At 37.3% G+C, this 19,773-nt stretch overlaps 1 protein-coding gene across 2 annotated transcripts in view; it reads left to right on the plus strand.

The window, feature by feature from the left end:
• The window catches only part of TMPRSS15 (transmembrane serine protease 15), a 144,628-nt gene that overhangs the window by 119,652 nt on the left and 5,203 nt on the right, over positions 1-19,773 (plus strand). For both annotated transcript variants that reach the window (XM_004429501.2, XM_004429502.2), the window contains 3 exons: positions 13,808-13,989; positions 15,269-15,364; positions 19,141-19,280. In XM_004429501.2, the coding sequence (XP_004429558.1) occupies positions 13,808-13,989; positions 15,269-15,364; positions 19,141-19,280 (418 nt within the window). The remainder of the gene's footprint in view (positions 1-13,807; positions 13,990-15,268; positions 15,365-19,140; positions 19,281-19,773) is intronic.

The following is a 19,773-nucleotide window of genomic DNA, read 5'->3' on the forward strand; positions in this document are numbered from 1 at the left end:
AATTTCAGGTGTACATTATTGTATATCAGTTTCTCTATAGTCTGTATCGTGCTTACCACCAATAGTCTAGTTTTTATCCACCACCATACATATGTGCCCTTTTACCCCTTTTGCTCTCCCCCTAATCCCCTTCCCCTCTGGTAACGACTAATACGTTCTCCTTACCCATGTGTTTGTTTATATTCCATACATGAGTGAAATCATATGGTCTTTCTCTGCCTGGCTTATTTCACCTAGCATAGTACACTCAAGGTCCGTCCATGTTGTTTCACGTGGCATGATTTTGCCTTTTTTTTATGGCTGAGTAGTATTCCATTGTATGTATATACCACATCTTCTTTATCCATTCATCAGTCTATGGGCACTTGGGTTGCTTCCATGTCTTGGCTACTGTGAATAGTGCTGCAATGAACATAGGGGTGCATAAGTATCTTTGACTTGTTGGTTTCAAGTTCTTTGGATAAATACCCAGTAGTGGGATAGCTGGATCATATTGTATTTCTATTTATAATTTTTTTGAGAAATCTTAATAGTGTTTTCCATAGTGGCTGCACCAGTTTGCATTCCCACCAGCAGTGTATGAGGGTGCCCTTTTCTCTACATCCTCTCCAACATTTGTTATTTTTTATCTTGCTAATTATAGCCATTTTGACAGGTGTAAGGTGATATCTCCTTGTAGTTTTGATTTGCATTTCCCTAGTACTTAGTGATGTTGAGCATCTTTTCATGTGCCTGTTGGCCATCTGTATATCTTCTTCAGAAAAATGTCTGTTCATATCCTCTGCCCATTTTTTGATCAGGTTGTCTGTTTTTTTGTTGTTGAGACGTATGAATTCTTTATATATTTTGAAAATTAATCCCTTCTCAGATGGGATTTTCAAACATTTTCTCCCATTGGTGGTTGTCTTTTTGTTTTGTTCATGGTTTCCTTTGCCTTGCAGAAGTTTTTTAGTCTGATGTAGTCCCATTTGTTTATTATTTCTTTTGTTTCCCTTGACTGAGTAGACATGGTATTCGAAAAGATACTGCTAAGATCAATGTCAAAGAGTATACTGCCTATATTTTCTTCTAGGAGTTTTTTTTGTTTTCAGGTCTTTCATTCAAGCCTGTAATCCTTTTTGAGTTAATTTTTGTGTATGGTGTAAGATAATGGTCTACTTTCATTCTTTTGTACATGGCTGTCCAGTTTTCCCAACACCATTTATTGAAGACTTTCCTTTCTCCATTGTACGTTCTTAGCTCCTTTGTCAAAGATTAGCTGTCTACAGACATGTGGTTTTATTTCTGCACTTTCAATTCTGTTCCATTGATCTTTGTGTCTTTGTTTCTGCCAGTTCCATGCTGTTTTGATCACTATACCTCTGTCGTATATTTTGAAGTCAGGGAGTGTGATACCTCCAGCTTTGTTTTTTTTTTCTCAAGATTGCTTTGGCTATTTGGAGTCTTTTGCTGTTCCATCTAAGTTTTAGAATTCTTTGTTCTATTTCTGTGAAGAATGTCATTGGGATTCTGATTGGGATTGCATTGAATCTGTAGATATCTTTAGGTAATATGGACATTTTAACTATGTTTCTTCTTCCAATCAATGAACATGGAATATCTTTCCATTTCTTTATTTCTTCAATTTCTTTCAATGTTGTCTTATACTTTTCAGTGTATAGATCTTTCACCTCCTTGGTTAAATTTCTTCCTAGATATTATATTCTTTTTGTTGTGATTGTAATTGGGATTGTATTCTTGACTTCTCCTTTTGCTAGTTTATTAGTGTTTAGAAATGCAAATGATTTTTTGTATGTTGATTTTGTACCCTGCAACTTTGCTGTAGTTGTTGATTATTTCTAATAGTTTTCTGGTGGATTCGTTAGGGTTTTCTATACGTAGAATCATGTCATCTGAAAACAATGGGAGCTTTACTTCTTCCTTTTCAATTTGGATCCCTTTTATTGCTTTTTCTTGCCTAATTGCTCTGGCCCAAACTTCCAGTACTATGTTGAATAGGAATGGCAAGAGTGGGCATCCTTGTCTTGTTCCAGGTCTCAGAGGAATGGCTTTCAGTTTTTCACCATTAAGTATGATGTTACCTTTGGGTTTGTCATATATGGCCTTTATGTTGAGGTACTTTCCTTCTACACCCACTTCATTGAGAGTTTTTATCATAGATGGATGTTGGATATGGTCAAATACTTTCTTTGCATCTATTGAGATGATCATGTGACTTTTATTCCTCATTTTGTTAATGTGGTGTATCACATTGATTGACTTGTGGATGTTGAACCCTTCCTGCATTCCTGGAGTAAATCCCACTTGATCATGATGTATGATTCTTTTAATACATTGCTATATTCAGTTTGCTAATATATTGTTGAACATTTTTGCATCTATTTTTATCAGTGATTTTGTCCTGTAATTTTCCTTCTTTGTGTTGTCATTGTCTGGTTTTGGTATCAGAGTAATGTTGGTCTCATAGAATGAGTTAGGAAATGTCCTGTCCTCTTCAATTTTTCAGAATAGTTTGAGAAGTATAGGTATTAAATCTTTGAATGTTTGGTAGAATTCACCAGAGAAATCATCTGATCTTGGACTTTTGTTTTTTGGGAGATTTTTGATTACTGTTTCAATCTCTTTTCTTGTGATTGGTCTATTCAGATTCTCTAGTCCTTCTTGATTCAGTTTTAGGAGATTGTATGATTCTAAGAATTTATCCATTTCTTCTAAGTTATCCAATTTGTTGGCATATAGCCTTTCATCGTATTCTCTTATAATCCTTTGTATTTCTGTGGTAGCCATTGTAATTTCTCCTCTTTCATTTCTACTTTTTTAATTTGAGTCTTCTCCCTTTTTTTCTTAGTGGGTCTGGCTAAGGCTTTGTCAATTTTGTTTATCTTCTCAAAGAACCAGCTCTTAGTTTCATTGATCCTTTCTATTGTTTTTTTAGTCTCTATTTCTCTTGTTTCTGCTCTGATTTTTATTATTCCCCTCCTTCTACTGACTTTGGGCTTCATCTGTTCTTCTTTTTCTAGTTCTTTTAGATGTAGTTTAAGATTACTTAATTGAGATTTTTCTTGTTTGTTGAGGGAGGCCTGTTTTGTTATAAATTTCCCTCTTAGTACCACTTTTGCTGCATCCGTAATAGTTGGTATGTTGTGTTTTCATTTTCCTTTGTCTCTAGGTATTTTTTATTTCTTCTTTGATTTCTTCATTCATCCAATGGCTGTTGAGTAGCATACTGTTTAATCTCCACATATTTGTGACTTTCCCAGCTTTTTTCTTGTAGTTGATTTCTAGTTTCATAACATTGTGGTCTGAAAAGATGCTTGATATGATTTCAATGTTCTTAAATTTATTGAGGCTTGCCTTGTTTCCCAATATATGGTCTATCCTTGAGAACATTCCATTTGCACTTGAGAAGAATGTGTATTCTGCTGTTTTGGAGTGAAATATTATATATATATATAGTCTATCTGGTGTAGTGTTTCATTTAAGGCCACTGTTTCCATGTTGACTTTCTGTCTGGAAGATCTATCCATTGATGTAAGTGGGCTGTTGAGGTCCCCTACTATTACTGTGCTGCTGCCAGGTTCCTCCTTTAAGTCTGTTAATAGCTGCTTTATATACTTTGGTGCTCCTGTGTTAGGTGCCTACATATTAATAAGTGTTATGTCTTCTTGGTGGAATGTCCCTTTTATCATTATATAATGCCCATCTTTGTCTCTCATTATCTTTTTTGTCTTGAAATCTGCTCTAAGTATGGCTACACCCACTTTCTTTTGTTTGCCAATTGCTTGAAATATCATCTTCCATACCTTCACTCGGAGCCTATGTTTGTCTTTAGAGCTGAGATATGTCCTGGAGGGAGGATATTGTTAGGTCTTGTTTTTTAACCATTTAGCCACTCTGTGTCTTTTGATTGGTGAATTCAGTCCATTTACATTTAGAGTGATTATTGTTATATGAGGATTTAATAGTGCCATTTTATCTCCTGTTTTCCAGTTGTTCTATATTTCCAGTGTTTCTTTTCTCTTGTATTTCTGAATGCCATTTCTGTTTGTGGGTTTTATCTGTTTTCTCTTTATTTATGATTTGTGATTCCTCTTTGATTTTTTGTTTTGTGGTTACCATGAGGTTTGTATAAAAGATCTCATAGATGAGGTAGTCCATTTTCTGATAGCCTCTTATCTCCATTAGCCTAAGCAGGTTGCATCCTTTTCCTCGTCCCCTTCTGTGTTTTTGTTGTCACAAATTATTTTTTCGTGTGTGGTGTTTGCAACTAAATTGAAGTGTTTATAGTTATTTTTGATGCTTTATTTCCCTTTATCTTTTATGTAATAATTAAATATTTGCTAACCTATTCTGATAGAGAGTTGCAATTTTATGATTCTATTTATTTCCATGCTCAAAGCTTTGTAAACCTTTGCCTTTTTGTTTTAGGTATGAGGACTCCCTTCATCATTTCTTGTAAGGCAAGTCTAGTGACAATGAACTCCCTCAGCTTTTATTTATCTGGGAAAGCTTTTATTTCTCCTTCATATCTGAAGGATAATTTTAATAGATAGAGTATTCTTGGCTGATCATTCCATTCTCTGCTAGCCTGTAAAGTTTCTGCTGAGAAATCTGCGTGAAGCCTGATGGGGGTTCTTTTGTAGGTTATTCTTTTCTGTCTTGCTACCCATAACATTTTTTCTTTGTATTGACTTTTGTGTGTGTGTGTGTGTGTGTGAGGAAGATTAGCCCTGAGCTAACATCCGATGCCAATCTTCCTCTTTTTGCTGAGGAAGATTGGCCCTGGGCTAACATCCATGCCCATTTTCCTCTACTTTATATGGGACACTGCCACAGCATGGCTTGATAAGCGGTGCATCGGTGCACACCCAGGATCTGAACTCATGAACCCTGGGCTGCTGAAGCAGAGCACGCCCACTTATCTGCTACACCACTGGGCCAGCCACTGTCATTGACTTTTGATAGTTTCACTATTATATGCCTTGGAGAAAGTCTTTTTGAATTGATGTAACTAGGAGTTCTGTTGGCTTCATGTACTTGTATGTCCAGTTCCTCCCCCTGGTTTGGGAAGTTCTCGGCTATTATTTCCTTGAACAAGCTCTTTGCTCCCTTCTCCCTCCATTCTCCCTTTGGGATACCTGTAATTCTTATGTTACTTTTATAATTGAATCAGACATTTCTTGAAGAATTTCTTCATTTTTTAAAAATCTTAGTTCTCTCTCCTCCTCTACCTGAATCATGTCTAGATTTCTATCTTCAAGGTTACTAATTCTCTCTTCCATAAAGTTTGCTCTATTTTTTCTGCTTCCCACATTATTTTTTATCTCATTAATTGTGTTCTTCATATCTAGAATTTCTTTTTTTTTTTTTTTTAGGGCTTCAGTCTCTTTGATGAAATATTTCTTCTGTTCATTAATTTTATTCCTGAGCTCATTGAACTGTCTTTCTGAGTTTTCTTGTAACTCATTAAGTTTCTTTATGACAACTATTTTGAATTCTCTATCATTTAGATTGTAGTCTTCTGTGACCTCAAGTTTGATTTCTGCAGAATTGTCATTTTCCTTTTGTTCTGCAGTGTTACTGTTGCTCTTCATGGTGTTTGATGAATTGATCCTCTGCCCGGGCGTTTGTGGTAGTAATCACCTTTTCTTATTTGGGTACAGCTTTGGTTACTTTGGTTCTGGTCACCTGTGTCTCATATTCCTCCACTGGGTCTCTGCGTGCTTGGATCCTGCTGTACCATGCACCACCTGTGCTACTGTTCCTGGGTTGTCTTGGGGTGCTGGTTGCACCACTGCCAGGGGTGCTGGGTCCACAGGTGTCATTGTCACTGGTGGGGGCCTGGGGACCCAGGGACTTGTATACAGCCCCTGCTGCTGGTGGATCTGGTGTTGAGATTGCCCCCGCTGGGGACTGGGTCACCAGTTCTGCTGTTGTTCCTGTTTTCTGGTCACAGATACCACCAACCACTGCTGGCAAGGGGGTAGGGGTTGTTTTTTCTGTTCCCACCCTGTTTGCTTGTAATTGTGCCAGTTGGGCCACTTTGTGTTCATGTGGGCCAGGTACAGATGCTTAGTGGAGCACCTTCTTGTTGGCTTGGTAGCCACCTCTTGGTGGATCATACTTGTGCAGGTGGCGTACCTTCACACAAGGTAAGAGCCTGAGCTGCCACCCCTTGGTGGGGAGCATTTGCATAGGCAGGGCCACTGCGGCACAGTGGGTGCTCCTGCAGGCCAGGCTACTGCTCCACAAGAATTCACATGGTGGGCCAGCTTGCCCCCACCTCCACTCACAGTCTCACTGGCCACTGTGTGAGGATCTGCAACTGGATCACTGCCACTGAGGAGGTGGAGGGGGCTGCTTCCCTAGATCTATTGCTTCCCAGGGGTCCAGTCCACCCACCTTCAGATATATAGCTGCATGGATCTCTCAGGCATCCTGTTATGCTGTGTAGGGGATCCTCTGTTGGTTAATGGATGTCTGTTTAATTGTAACTTAGAGGGGAGAGACAAAGGAAAAAAACTCACTCCACCATGATACTGACATCACTCCAATATATCTTCATTCTTTGAGAACTTCTTTACTTTCTGGCAAAATAAGAAGTTCCAGGTTTATCTTGTGCTTTCCCTGCCCTAGTCCTCAAATCAAGCTTTCTACAAGAAACCCCAATTCCATTAGCTAATTTTAGTTCCTTTTACATTTAAAAAACAAGATCTTGTGTGCACCTTGCTACTGCTGGTGTATCCTGTTCTTAGATCCTCTCAATAGACATAACTGTATACCTATAAATATGAACTCAAAATGAAAGCTCCAATTCAAATAAAATATCACAGGGTACATTCTAGTCTTTTCTCTTTCCATATTTGTAACTCATCTCCAATAATGAGAAACCTTGTTCCTACTATCCACAAAATATTTATGTACTTGCTCAAGGTTAGAACACAAAAATTAGTTTGAGAATTGTTAACCTATACTACTGTGTAAAGCAAACTTACCAACCAGAGTTTAATATTTGTTTTCCATCTTTTTCCTACTGACATATAGCAAAATGCATAATCTTAAGTGTACAGTTTGATGAATTTTGAAAATGCATATGTCTCTGCAACCCATACTCCTATCAAGACATGAAACATTTCCATCACCTGGAAAGTTCTCTCATACCCCTTTCCAGTCAATCACCATCCCTGCTTCCAGAAGCAACCACTATTCAGTCTCTTGGGTGGGCAGTAATACATAGATTTACAGTCTGGATCATATCTATTGAATAGACATATATTAATGTTGAAATTATCCATAGAGAGGCCTCTTGCCAATCTTCCATTCTTTAGTTTGCTCCTCAAAGAAGGCCAAATGCATCATAAGGATCACTTCATTCTTTATTGAAACAGTTGCTTGAAACAGGTGTTAACATTCTTGAAATAGATGATTTCAGGTATGAGGTGTTTGGGGGTATGGCAAGAAATACACACCACTATTTATACTTTATTTAGTGCTAAATTAATTTAACTTATATAGCTAATAAAAAAAACTTTGAAAACCAATTTTTTAAACTGTTAAGTATTGATTAGAAAGTAATATTACTTAATTAATTGATACTGCAATTTCAATTTAAAATTTGGATTATTTTGAATGCCTCAAACACTTTAAATATGACTAGGACACAGAACATACACAAATAAAACACTTAAAAAACTAATTTATTTCTACTTAAACCTACTCTAAAAAATAAACATCATGGGTTAATCATTTCTTTATCTATTTATCTACCTATTCGTATGGCTTTAGGAGATTAGATTAAGAATTAATATATTATCTCCTTCAGGTTACAGAAATACTACAATATTTTTTCAAGATTATAGCAATTTTGTAGATCAAAAAGAAGAGGAGCGTTTTCTTAGGCCAGTAGAGAGTTCAAAATTAGATTAGTGACTTAACGGTTTTTGGTTACAGCATAGATCTTGGTTCCTTTTCTAAGGTATTTCAAGTTTTAGCTACTAGTCATCTTTGTGACAATTAAAATTGTCTTATAGTATCACTAGGACTTTTTATATTTATACCTTTTGCATAGGTTTTTATCAATTTCCAAACTTGTGTCTCCTCCCTAAAGTTATATAGTCTTTAGATCTCCCTTGGCCCTTGTTATGTAACCCTATTTCTTGATATTATTCTACTTGCACTATTTTTAATAACATATTCCTTATTAACAAATATCTTATTATAATCATTAGTCCACCCAGAAATTTTATTTCCTAGAAGTTCCAGTATCATATCTCTGCAGTTAACTCTATTTTGAGAACTAATTCATCAACTTGAATCACATTATTGGCTCTTCTTTCTCCTTAGTTACTTTGTGTCACCACTTGAGCTGATGTGGCTTGATACACAACTCCCTTCACTTTACCAGGCTATTATGCATGACCAGTGGTGGTGCTCAATCTTTCTGGCTCCTGGATTGCTTCCTGTTTTTCACATATTCATTCAGTCAAATAATACTTACTGAGCACTTATCCTGTGCCAAGCATTGTTTTAAGTTTTGAGGATGGTAGTGCTCTGCAGACCAACAGAATCCTTGCCCTAATAATGCTTATATTATAGGCTAGGGCAGAAAAACAGAAATCTCAAGAAGCCTGGCTCTTGCTGTTGACCAGGAAGTGATTGGCAGAGGGGTAGGAACGAGATTGGAGATGTAGGCAGGACCAAATCCTAGACCCTGCTGAGGACTCAATAGACCATGGTAAATGGGGTGTGAGACCATTTGAGAGGCTGAAGAGTGACATTATCTGATCAGGCTGCTTTGTGGAAATAAGACTGCTCGAATGAGCAAAAGTGAAATCAAGGGGACCAGTTAGAAAGAGACAACAGTGGGCCTAGGATTGTAGCTGAGGAAGCTGGTCAAATGGCTGGATCTCATTAGTAAGTTCAGATGGTTAGAGTCATCTGAACTTACTAATGATCACAGACAGATAAGGAGTAAGGAAAAGAGAAGAATCAAGGGTTTGGGTCTGAGCAACACGGTGAGTGTTGATATCATTTATTGAGATGAGGAAAATGGGAAGAAACAGGATTGGAAAGAGAATAAGAATTTTGATTTTTATCTATTAAATTTGGGACTTCTTGCTAGAATCCAAATGATATTTATCGTCCAGTTGGCATGTGGGCATGTGAGTCTAGAGTTCAGAGGAGAAATTAAGACTTGAAATAAAAATTTGGAAGTTTTCAGCATGTTGCTGGTATTTGAAGTCATGGCATTGGATAAGATCTTCTGTGGAGTTAGTGTAAATGGAGAAGAGAAGAAGGCAGAGGGCAGAACTCTGGCGTACTCTAAACGTTTAGATTTTGAGAAGAAAGAAAAGAGCTGGGGGGAACAAACTGAGGAAAAGCAGAGAGTGAAATGAAAGGAAAATCACCACGGAGAGTCCTAGCAGTCAAGTGAAGAAAGGTGCTCAAAGATGATTCCTTAAATTTCTAGAAATAATCCACCAGGTCAAATAATGCTGAGGATTATGTGGCTTACTCCTGGTTCCCTGTACTTACTTCTCTTTCTTACACTTAAAAAAAGAAGTGCATACGTATATTTTAAAAACAGATTTCTACTTAATAAATGAAATAAAAATTTCCACATATATGAACCTCTTATCATTACCCATGAAAAGGAATAATAATTGAACATATCCTTGCTGTCCATCCTCCTTTTTCAATACAATTACCTTTTACACACTTTAATTTTTCTCTTTTGAGTTTTATTACGGACTGATGGCCCTTCATTAACAATTTACTTTATTAACTAAAATAACTATTATGATTATTATATTATGCTCATGTTGTTAAAACTGACCAGTGTTATCCCATGTAATCTGACTCCTTTGTTCTTTTAAAATCACCCCTGATATTCTTGAAATTTTTCTTACTCTCTGACAGTGACACCATATTTCAGAGACATCCTAATTTTTACTTGCCTTAAAAACCGGAATTGTCTATGCCCCTAGGAATCCTTTCTCCCTTCTGTGGAGAATAATAATAGAGATCTAAAGCACTGTGCTGGGGGAAAACATTGGGGTTAACAGTGGGCAAATATGACTAAAATACCACCTTTGATTATAGTAGAACAGAATAAATATTTCAACTTACAGTTATGGATTCCATTGGTTTTTCTTCTTTTAGCATATTGTGCTGCTCTATCAGATTATCTTACCATATTTACTTTCTACCACAATAAAAATCCCACTTAAGAATGGACATCCTCATGCTCCGAGTACTGAAGTTATTTACACACCAGCACATAGCCATATAGAGAGGCGTAGTATTTGTTCATCTCATCCAGTGCAAAAATCCATGGAGCACCTACCGTGTGTCAAGTATGCTAGTCTTTGTGGTTACAGAGTCAGGAATACATGTCTTTCTGTTCCCTCCCAACCTGTGCCTTTCTTCCCTTGCCACTGAGAAAAGCATTTTGCTTCAACAAGGCAGGCAAAGGTGAAATATAGCAGAAATTCAAGCAACTCTCCCTAGCAAAAGGTATCCTATTTCTGCCACCTTTGACCTCTGCTGGATTGGAGCTTGCCTATCCAACAAAGTTATCTCCTTTTCCCATCCACACCTGTCTTCTATCCTATAGCTTTTTCTTGCTTTACTAGAATGTAGATGCTTTGAGACAAGAAATTTTTAAAACATACTAAGTCCCCTCTCTTCATCTGCAATGATTTCTCTAAAGGCTTTCTTCTCCCATCTCTCAACCTTGGGTGAATGGAAAAGCTAGGAAGGTTTCCATATTGCTCAATATCCCAACAGTGATTATGAAGTACAGATTCTTGGATCCCCCTCTAAACTTCCAAACTAGAAACTCGGGAGGTGGAAATTAGGAATTGAATTTTTAGCACATTCCTTAGGTGTTTCATAAAATTTAAGTACCATTGGCTATAACATCTGTATTCTCAAGTCATTTTCTTCTAAGCGAAGGATGTAGTTGTTCTAATGGTGTCTGTGTTGGTGTTGGGCTTGTGGGGAAGTCCATAGACACAGAATGGTTTGCGGAGTGGGACTTCAGAAAGAAATGCAAATGATACATGCTGGAGGGATATTTCCTTCCTATAGTGCTACTTATGGGTGCAGGAGAAATAAAAACATGAAAAAGAGGCTATTTTCCATGTAGCACAATAACAATTTTAGAAGTCATTAAGAATGTGTTAGATTAACATTGCTGTAAGTTGTATTTAATTAGACCAGTAGCTTGAATCGTATATGTTTAATCTTCACAATCTGTGGTTCATGTATTTTAAGGTTTTCTACTCAAAACCTTAAAATAATGAGAGGAAATGGTGACTCCTAAACTTTGTGCTACCTACAAGCTCTCTGATATCAGTAATTATATTTATAGTTCTCGGATAGGGTGCAGTACTTACAAAAGATAAGAACTTGGGAGTTTACTCTTTTTTCTGAACTGCATTATTTTATCATTGATTTAAATCTGTAGCAAATAAACTACACATATCTCTCTGAACTTCCATGTGATTTTTTCTGAAGATAAAATATGTAGAAGGCATTTAAGGAGATAATCCTATCATTTTTGATAATTAAATGTACTCTATTAACTTCAAAGGAGAATCTATATAATAGGCTCATACTCTGAGCAAAAATGTTAATAGTTATTATTTAAATGTTATATCATTAATATTATTTATACAAATAATTTAGATACAGATATAAATATTAATACAATACTTCGGTAATATAAATACTAAAATTATAATGCAAACTATAATATATATAAATCAATATAATTAAATGCAAAATAGGAAACATATGGTGTGGCAACTGTAAGATTCATTTTTTTGTAAATATTGAGTAAATGTATAAATTAAAGCTTGAGTAAAAACCATACAATTCTTAAAAACATCTAATTTTCTGTTACCTGTCAGTCCTAACAGGCTTGCTAGTCAAGTGACAACCGTGACCAGATGAGCTTTAGGAAACATACTTAAACATGTGAAAGAGAAAGAAGTTCAGAGATAGGACAGCAGGGAAGAGATTCACTTGAGTAGGCCAAGGTGGGCAGGGGAGTCCCGGGAACAGCGGGAGTGAGGTGCAGTCAGAATGTCTGCAATTATCAGTGTGCCCAGCGTGGCCGAAGTACTGATTCCTCTGACTTGGAGAAGGGAAAGTGAGAAGGCCTCTTGACAAGCAAACAGGGCCTCTGCAGCACCACAATGCCCTCCTGGCCCAGCGTCTGGGCCCTCAAGGGGCTGCCGCCAACAACCAAGAGCAGAGACATCTTCTGCTACCTGAGCCCAGATAACCCAATGGGAGGGCATGTCTCTCCCTCCTGTCCCCCCAACTCTCCCCTCATGTTCTCAACCCCTCCCACAGAACTCTGGCCACAGCTACAGGAGGCACCCCAGTATGCTGGTGCAAGTAAGCGCAGCCTCTAAAGTCAGACAGTCCCCGTCCAGATCTCTGCCCCACCATTTAAACTATCGGTACCCAGTTTGTTCTAATGGTAAAATCCACGGCACTGTGGTAAGGATGAAACGAGATGATGCAGTCGAAGTACCAAAAGGTACTTTGGTACCACTTTAGTGCCAAAAGGCACTACACTTGGCACAGAGTAGGTTCTGCATAAATGGGAGTCATTCTATTGCTCTAAAGCACTTAAGGAAGTTTCCTCAGATTTTAATGCAGTGCGGTTATCAGTGGAGGCTTACCAGATGCTTGGGCATTCCTTGGCTTTATTGATGACTGCTACATGATCAGACATGATCCTTTGGGAAATATAACAAAGTGATGAATAGATAGACAAAAAGATAGACAGATGGACTTGAGATAACTCCAAGCACTTTATACATTTGTAGGTGACTTGGACCTTAACGTTTGAAATATCATGTTTAACTAGGCATTTGCCACTATTAAGAATTAAATCACTAGGTCTGCTATAATTGAAGTTATTAAATTTTGACTTCATTGTGAATATCACTTAATCAGCTTAATTCCAATTGTTCACTGGTAATTTCTTGGAGTGAAGATATTGCAGGCGAGTAGCACAGTTAGAAGTCCCTGCACACTTTCAAATTATAATATCCTATCCAATTTGATCTGTCCTATAACACAAATGTTATCTTTTGCCAATACATTATCAATAGCCAAAATTGTATATGGAAAATTAATCAAGTTCACTGTACATGGAAATTATTCAAGTTCATATGTTAAATTATAAGCATCATAGTAGGTTTCATCGCTAACCTTAACTCTGTGTGAATTCAGTGACCCCCTAAACATGAGAACACTCCCGAACCTCCCATTACTGCTATAGCTGCTGTGTTTGTCTGAAGAAACCCTGGACCAAGATGCAGTCTCCACAGTGGAATGTGATCTAAAGCAAGGGTTCTTAAACCTGGCCATATATCAGCATGAACTTGGAGATTTCATTTAAAAATGTTTTTGAAAAATTCCCCAGCTCCATCCCAGACTCTTTAAATCAGAGATAGAGACAGGGGAGCAAGGTATCAGTGTTATTCAAAAGCACTCCAGGTAATTCTAATGTGAAACCAAAGTTGAGAACCACCATCTAGAACTAGAGATCAAGAGATGATTTAAGAGAAATGATAAAGAGAGATTAGCACTAATTAAGACTTCCTCTATGATCTGATCAGAAAAATAAAAATTAATGGAATATTTTTAAGGAAGAATCCTTTGGAGAAATTCAAGAACGTTTTAGGATGGAAACACAGAGTTCTGAAATATCTACTACAAAGATCTCTAGACAGTAACTGCAGTGGTTGAAGAGTTTCTTATACTTCTTTATTATAATCTGCAGGAGAAATCTAGAGCCCTCTAAGTGGAAAGCAGTCCTAGGCCTGCATATGACATCGAATCTGACTTCTTCTCAAGTAGTAACCCGGTTGATAGATCAAATTGTCGTAAACCCACATTACAATAAACGGAGAAAAGACAGTGACATCGCCATGATGCACCTTGAATTTAAAGTGAATTACACAGGTAAAAGAAATCGCTTTCAGTCATTTTATCTGCCTAAGTTAATTCAGATTTTTTACTTTAAATATTATCAATACCAATGCATTAATAGTCCATAAATTTGGATAATTTGTTATAGAAATCATTATAATTTAAATGGCATTAGGGAATGGAGAGAAACATATTGAACTACCTTCTCGAGGTGTTTAAATCCAACTTTCTAGAAAGTTGACAAGTAGAATAAAACTTCTGGAGCCTTCTCTAACAGTGAACTCAAAGGAGCAGCCCAGAGAAAATAGGTCATATTATAATACATGCCTTCTCCATTTCTCATGTGAAAGAAAAGCAGTCTCTCTGTCACAAAGGCCAGAGTAGGACAAACTGAGAGAAGAAGCTATGTTCTAAGAGCAAAGTGAGTAAAACTTGTATCCAGAGGATGAATTTTTTAAAGGAGATTCAGTAATATTGATAAAGTGGCAGGTGGAAGACTTGCTCCTAATACCTAGATAATGTGCAACAAATCATGTGTGGGAGTGAACTTTGCCCTGAAGGGCTCTGCTCACCTCCCACCTTTCCTCTGAAGACTGTGCCAATCCCCAGTTAGGAGAAAGTGCTGCCATCTCTGTACTCACGGAGCTTGGTCTCTGCATGTGTTTCAGCACCTCTCAAAAGCAGACGATCACTGGTTAGTTATAGAGCCCTGTCCTGGAGGGTAAGCACCACATCTTCATTTTTGTGTCTGCCCTGGGTCTTACAAGCAGTGGGTACTCGTGTAAACATGAGGTGGCTTGCAAATTGTTGGAGAAGGACATTCAAAGTCAGTGACCGGTGCTAATGCTCGCATAAGTGCCCTGTAAAACAGTCCTCTAAAAGCTTTTTTAATGTGGAGATAATTGGGGAAAATCAAAAAAACCTCAGAACGTTTGCCCAAGTTTCTCTTAATCGGTCCTGAAAAACAGCTTTACCAAGATTTTCACAGAAGTGGCGCTACTTTCTAATAAGTACAATGACTATTTAAAAATCAAATATAAATGATTAACTCCAGAACTAAGACATTGTTAACATCATAAAAAAGTAATTAAGAGACAATGTAGAGGACCCTAAAAGGCCACCAGTGGTACCTAATCCACTTCAAAGTGCTGCTCTGAAATGCTTCTTTCCCCTAAGATTGATGTCTAAAAAACGTTCAGGCAGGATAAAACAAAAATACAAGTTTTTTTAGATGAAATGTTGAAAACGATTGATTTTTAAAACTTGTTGGAAACGCAAGTGTGTCTGGTCTTGTTTTTGTTTTGTTTTCCAGATTATATACAACCTATTTGTTTACCAGAAGAAAATCAAGTTTTTCCTCCAGGGAGAGTTTGTACTATTGCTGGCTGGGGGACGGTTGCATATCAAGGTAAATTATCAGACTCATAAAAAAAGAAAATGCTTACTACTACAAAGTATGTTATTACACTATGCTGTGAATATTGTCAACGTTTTTTGCAACTCTTATACTGTAACAGTTTTTGCAATATCTCCTAAAAGCACCGTCAGTCTTATCTTCATATGTTGTATATTTGTGTAGCTTAAAATTTTTTGCTAGTTTTAAAAAATGTTTCCAGATTGTATAGAGCATATTAAAAACAAATAATCCTTACTGAAGGGGAATTCAAGCATCCCCTAAATTCAGTATTTAATTTGAGTATTATTAACACTCTGATAAGAGAAAAGATACATCTATTAAAGTGAATATAATCAAAGGTTAGAAAAATTTGTTTTTGTAAAGCACATTGATGAAGTCTCATCAAAATAAAGTACCAACATGGGACTGGCCCCATGACCTAGTCATTAAGTTCAGCATGCTCTGCTTCAGCAGCCCGGGTTTGGTTCTGGGGCACAGACCTACACCACTCATCAGCAGCCATGCTGTGGCGGCCACCCACATATAAAATAGAGGAAGATTGGCGCAGATGTTAGCTCAGGGACAATCTTCCTCAAGTAAAAAAAAAGAGGAAGATTGGCAACAGATGTTAGCTCAGGGCAAATCTTCCTCAGCAAAAAAAAATAATAAAATCTCATCAAAAGCCAAATTATTACCTGTTATATTTCCCAAATCAATAAAACTATATTTATCATATAAAGGTCTCACACTCACATTCCCTGTAGGAGAAGGAAATCCTTTTGTATTTCAACATGCTGATTCTGCCTACTGACGAGAAGACTCAGCTATGGCACAAAGCTTACACTGAAGACTAGAAATTGATATACCATTGACTCATTAGCATTATTTAATGTAACATGTTTTCCAAACACAGAACAGACGCATATTAAAACTAACCAAATATGATTAAGAAAAAAAAGAATTCCAGTATTTCATACCCTCTAAATGTAACCACAAGGCTCATTGAGTTTGAAATTTTTTTTTTCCTCTTTTTTTGCTGAGGAAGACTCACCCTGAGCTAACATCTGTGCCAATCTTCCTCTATTTTGTATGTGGATCACCACCACAGCATGTTCGTCAACAAGTGGTGTAGGTCTGCACCTGGGAACCAAACCTGGGCCGCCCAAGCAGAGTGCCCCAAACTTAACCACTAAGCCACAAGGCTGGACCCTGGAATTTCTAATACGAGTTACTCCATCTAGAACAGAGTTTGACCACTCATTAATAATTAAGCAAAAAGGAAAGGCCCTATAGTTTGGTGGGAGACCTGGCCTCTGTAGTCACAACAGATCTCAGCCACAATATTTAAAAATCCTAATTCTATGTAGGATGAAAAGGCACAAAATATTGCAGAGAGTTGCAGGTCCCATAAGCAAAGCATTCACAGCTAAAATATCCTTACTTCTTATAAAAGAAAGCATGAAGTTCTAAGTCAAATCCTTGCCTGATGATTCAGACAAAGATTCTCCACAGCAATTACATTATGTTGCTGAAAATGCCCCATGTCTCTGTCCATAAAGTGTATTGAAGTCAAAGACTGTATATTCTTCTGTTTTCTCTACTTGAAAAATGTCATGATTTATTACATTTGAAATCTAAAGAGTAAAAATGATTTCTAGATAGGTATTTTCTCTATCAGACTTCAAACTAGAAGACATTTATGACCACAATGTAGACTCTTCAAAAACAAATTATCTACTAACAAAATTTAAGACTCTTTATTCCATAGGAAATGGGTATTTTTTTAAGAGCTGAGTAAACTTGACTCACATTTACTTTTTGTTACTAAAGATATGCATTTAATTGACTTAAGAAAGGTCTCTAAGAGTGATACGGAGCCAAGAAAAAAACTGTTATCTGAGATCAGTTTCATTTAGGAATAAACAGCCAGATCATGTTTAAATATTGCCTGAGTGACAGCAATTTTAATGAATTTTATCTTATGATTTCCAGCTACCTAATTTCATAAGATTCCAGTTTCTTCTCTTTTGAATATATTATACTAATTAATTAGCTAGGAAAACCATGAACATATTGATTACTGGGGAAAAATGAAGTAATATTGGTTTGTTAAATTAAGACAATTAGTGAACTTAAAATAACTTTACTGACATTTTTATGTATTTTTTCTGTGTGTATATGTATATTCTCACTTATTCTCATGGCAACTCATGTTGACAAATAAATATTAAATATAAGACCACTGCTCAAATTTTCTTTTACCAAAGAGTTTTATCATACACCCAACCAGTTTTTTTGTGTGTGTGTGAGGAAGATGGTCCCTGAGCTAACATCTGTGCTAATCTTTCTCTATTTTGTATGTGGGATGCCACCACAGCATGGCTTGAGGAGCAGTGTGTAGGTCCATGCCTGGGATCCAAACCGGCAAATCCTGGGCAGCTGAAGTGGAGCACGCAAACTTAACCACTACACTGCCAGGCTGGCCCCCCAACCAGTTTTTTTTTATTCCTTGACAATCAACAAAGTTGGTTTTGATTTTTATTATAAAACTAAAATCTACCAGCCCATCCTCGATCTTTATAGGAAGGATGACAGTGAGATGAATTTTTTCCTCCATCTTAACCACTCCAATTTGCTTTCTTAAGTAAATCCATTGTCAAACTTTGAAAGTCATCCAGTCATGTGCCGCTGGAGTCACTGGCACCAGCTGGAAATAGCCAGCTGTGCACATCTTCTCCCAACTCCATGTTCACTGTCGCGCTGGTACCTTGAAGTCAGCCATGGTTGGAATGTTTATACCAGGCAAATCAGCAGACGATATGCATTGGGGCTTTTTTTTCTTGAAAACCAGTTATCAAACATTTACCAACACACCACTGAGTTATGCATATGTTGCTTGTGCCTAAATTATACACACACACACACACACACACACACACTTGTTTGTTTCCTTCCTATCTTTTAGTGCATGTATTAAACTTAGCTGGAAATGAGGTCACATACATTTTTGCAATAAGACTGGCTGTCATATGTACTAACTTATCCTCAACTTTCTGCCTCTCTTAAGGAGCCAAATAGAATTGCTAATTATTAGAAAGCGCTTATCATGTATCTTTTCTGGGGTGCTAGACACCTGTTTGCTTCACGTCCCTCTTGAGACTAGTATTTCAGTAAACAGAGATTCATGCTTCCAGTCGATGAGTCATTTTGTAAAAAGCATGGAAGTACACTTAGCTACAAAATGCCTCTTTTCTCTTCACCTGCACATGGATGACAAGCTGATTGCCCTTAGACCAGGGCCCAGTTCATCTGAGCTTTGTCGCTGCTCCACGCGCACCTGCTCACTCACACAGCGTCACAAAGGAGCTGAGTGCTATTAGAAGGGAGCACCTCTTCAGGTGCCAAATGAAAAGCTCTTCTGGATTTCTGAGCAATTGCTAATTTCCATGAATGAAACTCTTTGTGCTGGTGGGCTTTTTTCCCCCATGAGCAATACCGTAACTGTTTAAAATTACTGAAATGCCTAAAGACTGTCAAGTCCAATCCACCATTCCTGCTAGCCCTTGGGAACTAAAGAAGTGCTTTACTGTTATCCATTTGGCAAAATGTGCAGACGGGCTTTATGATGTGCTTTAAAGTACAAGGTTTAGCATTTCGTTCCATTATACATACACACAGTACTCAATAATGAGAGTGAACTATTGAAGTAAATAAGACTGATGGTGGCTCATTCAACGATGTGTGTTGATCAGTTCTGACTGGCTGGCTGCATTATCCATCTTGAACAGGTTCTACTGCAGACATATTGCAAGAAGCTGATGTCCCTCTTGTATCAAATGAGAAATGCCAACAACAGATGCCAGAATATAACATCACAGAAAATATGGTTTGTGCAGGCTATGACGAAGGAGGAGTAGATTCCTGTCAGGTAAAGATAGAAAACTGCTCGCCCTACATTTCCAGAAAGCATTACTAGAAAATGATTTCACAGCTTAACAATGATTCAGGAGTAAAGGAATCATCAGGGTCTTCATTTCTTCTTTTATGAAACTGTGACTTTTCACTTTTGTTTGTGGCCTATTTACAGAGTACTCCTGGGTAGACCTGAGCATTAGAAACAAAATTAATTTTTATCAACAAGAGTTATAAATCAGGTGATGATTTAGAGACTAGGCATAAAATGTGAATGTGTGAGACAGCCAGGTAAAATATGCACGAGTGGGTCTGGGGGTGAGGTGGAGAGGGTACACCTTAGCTAAAAAGCATTTATTTTCAAATCCCAATTCTTTAAAACTCTATGCAAAATGAAAACAAATGAACAAAAACAGGTCTGAGTGCCTGCTTGGTCTATCAGCCTCTGATTTTCAACTGTAATTTAGAGTATGATCTAGGTGTCCAGTGACTGGAAATAATTTCTGGAT

Source organism: Ceratotherium simum, chromosome 27 (assembly GCF_057802395.1).
Source record: "Ceratotherium simum simum isolate JZ-2026a chromosome 27, ASM5780239v1, whole genome shotgun sequence".
Lineage (NCBI taxonomy): Eukaryota > Metazoa > Chordata > Mammalia > Perissodactyla > Rhinocerotidae > Ceratotherium > Ceratotherium simum.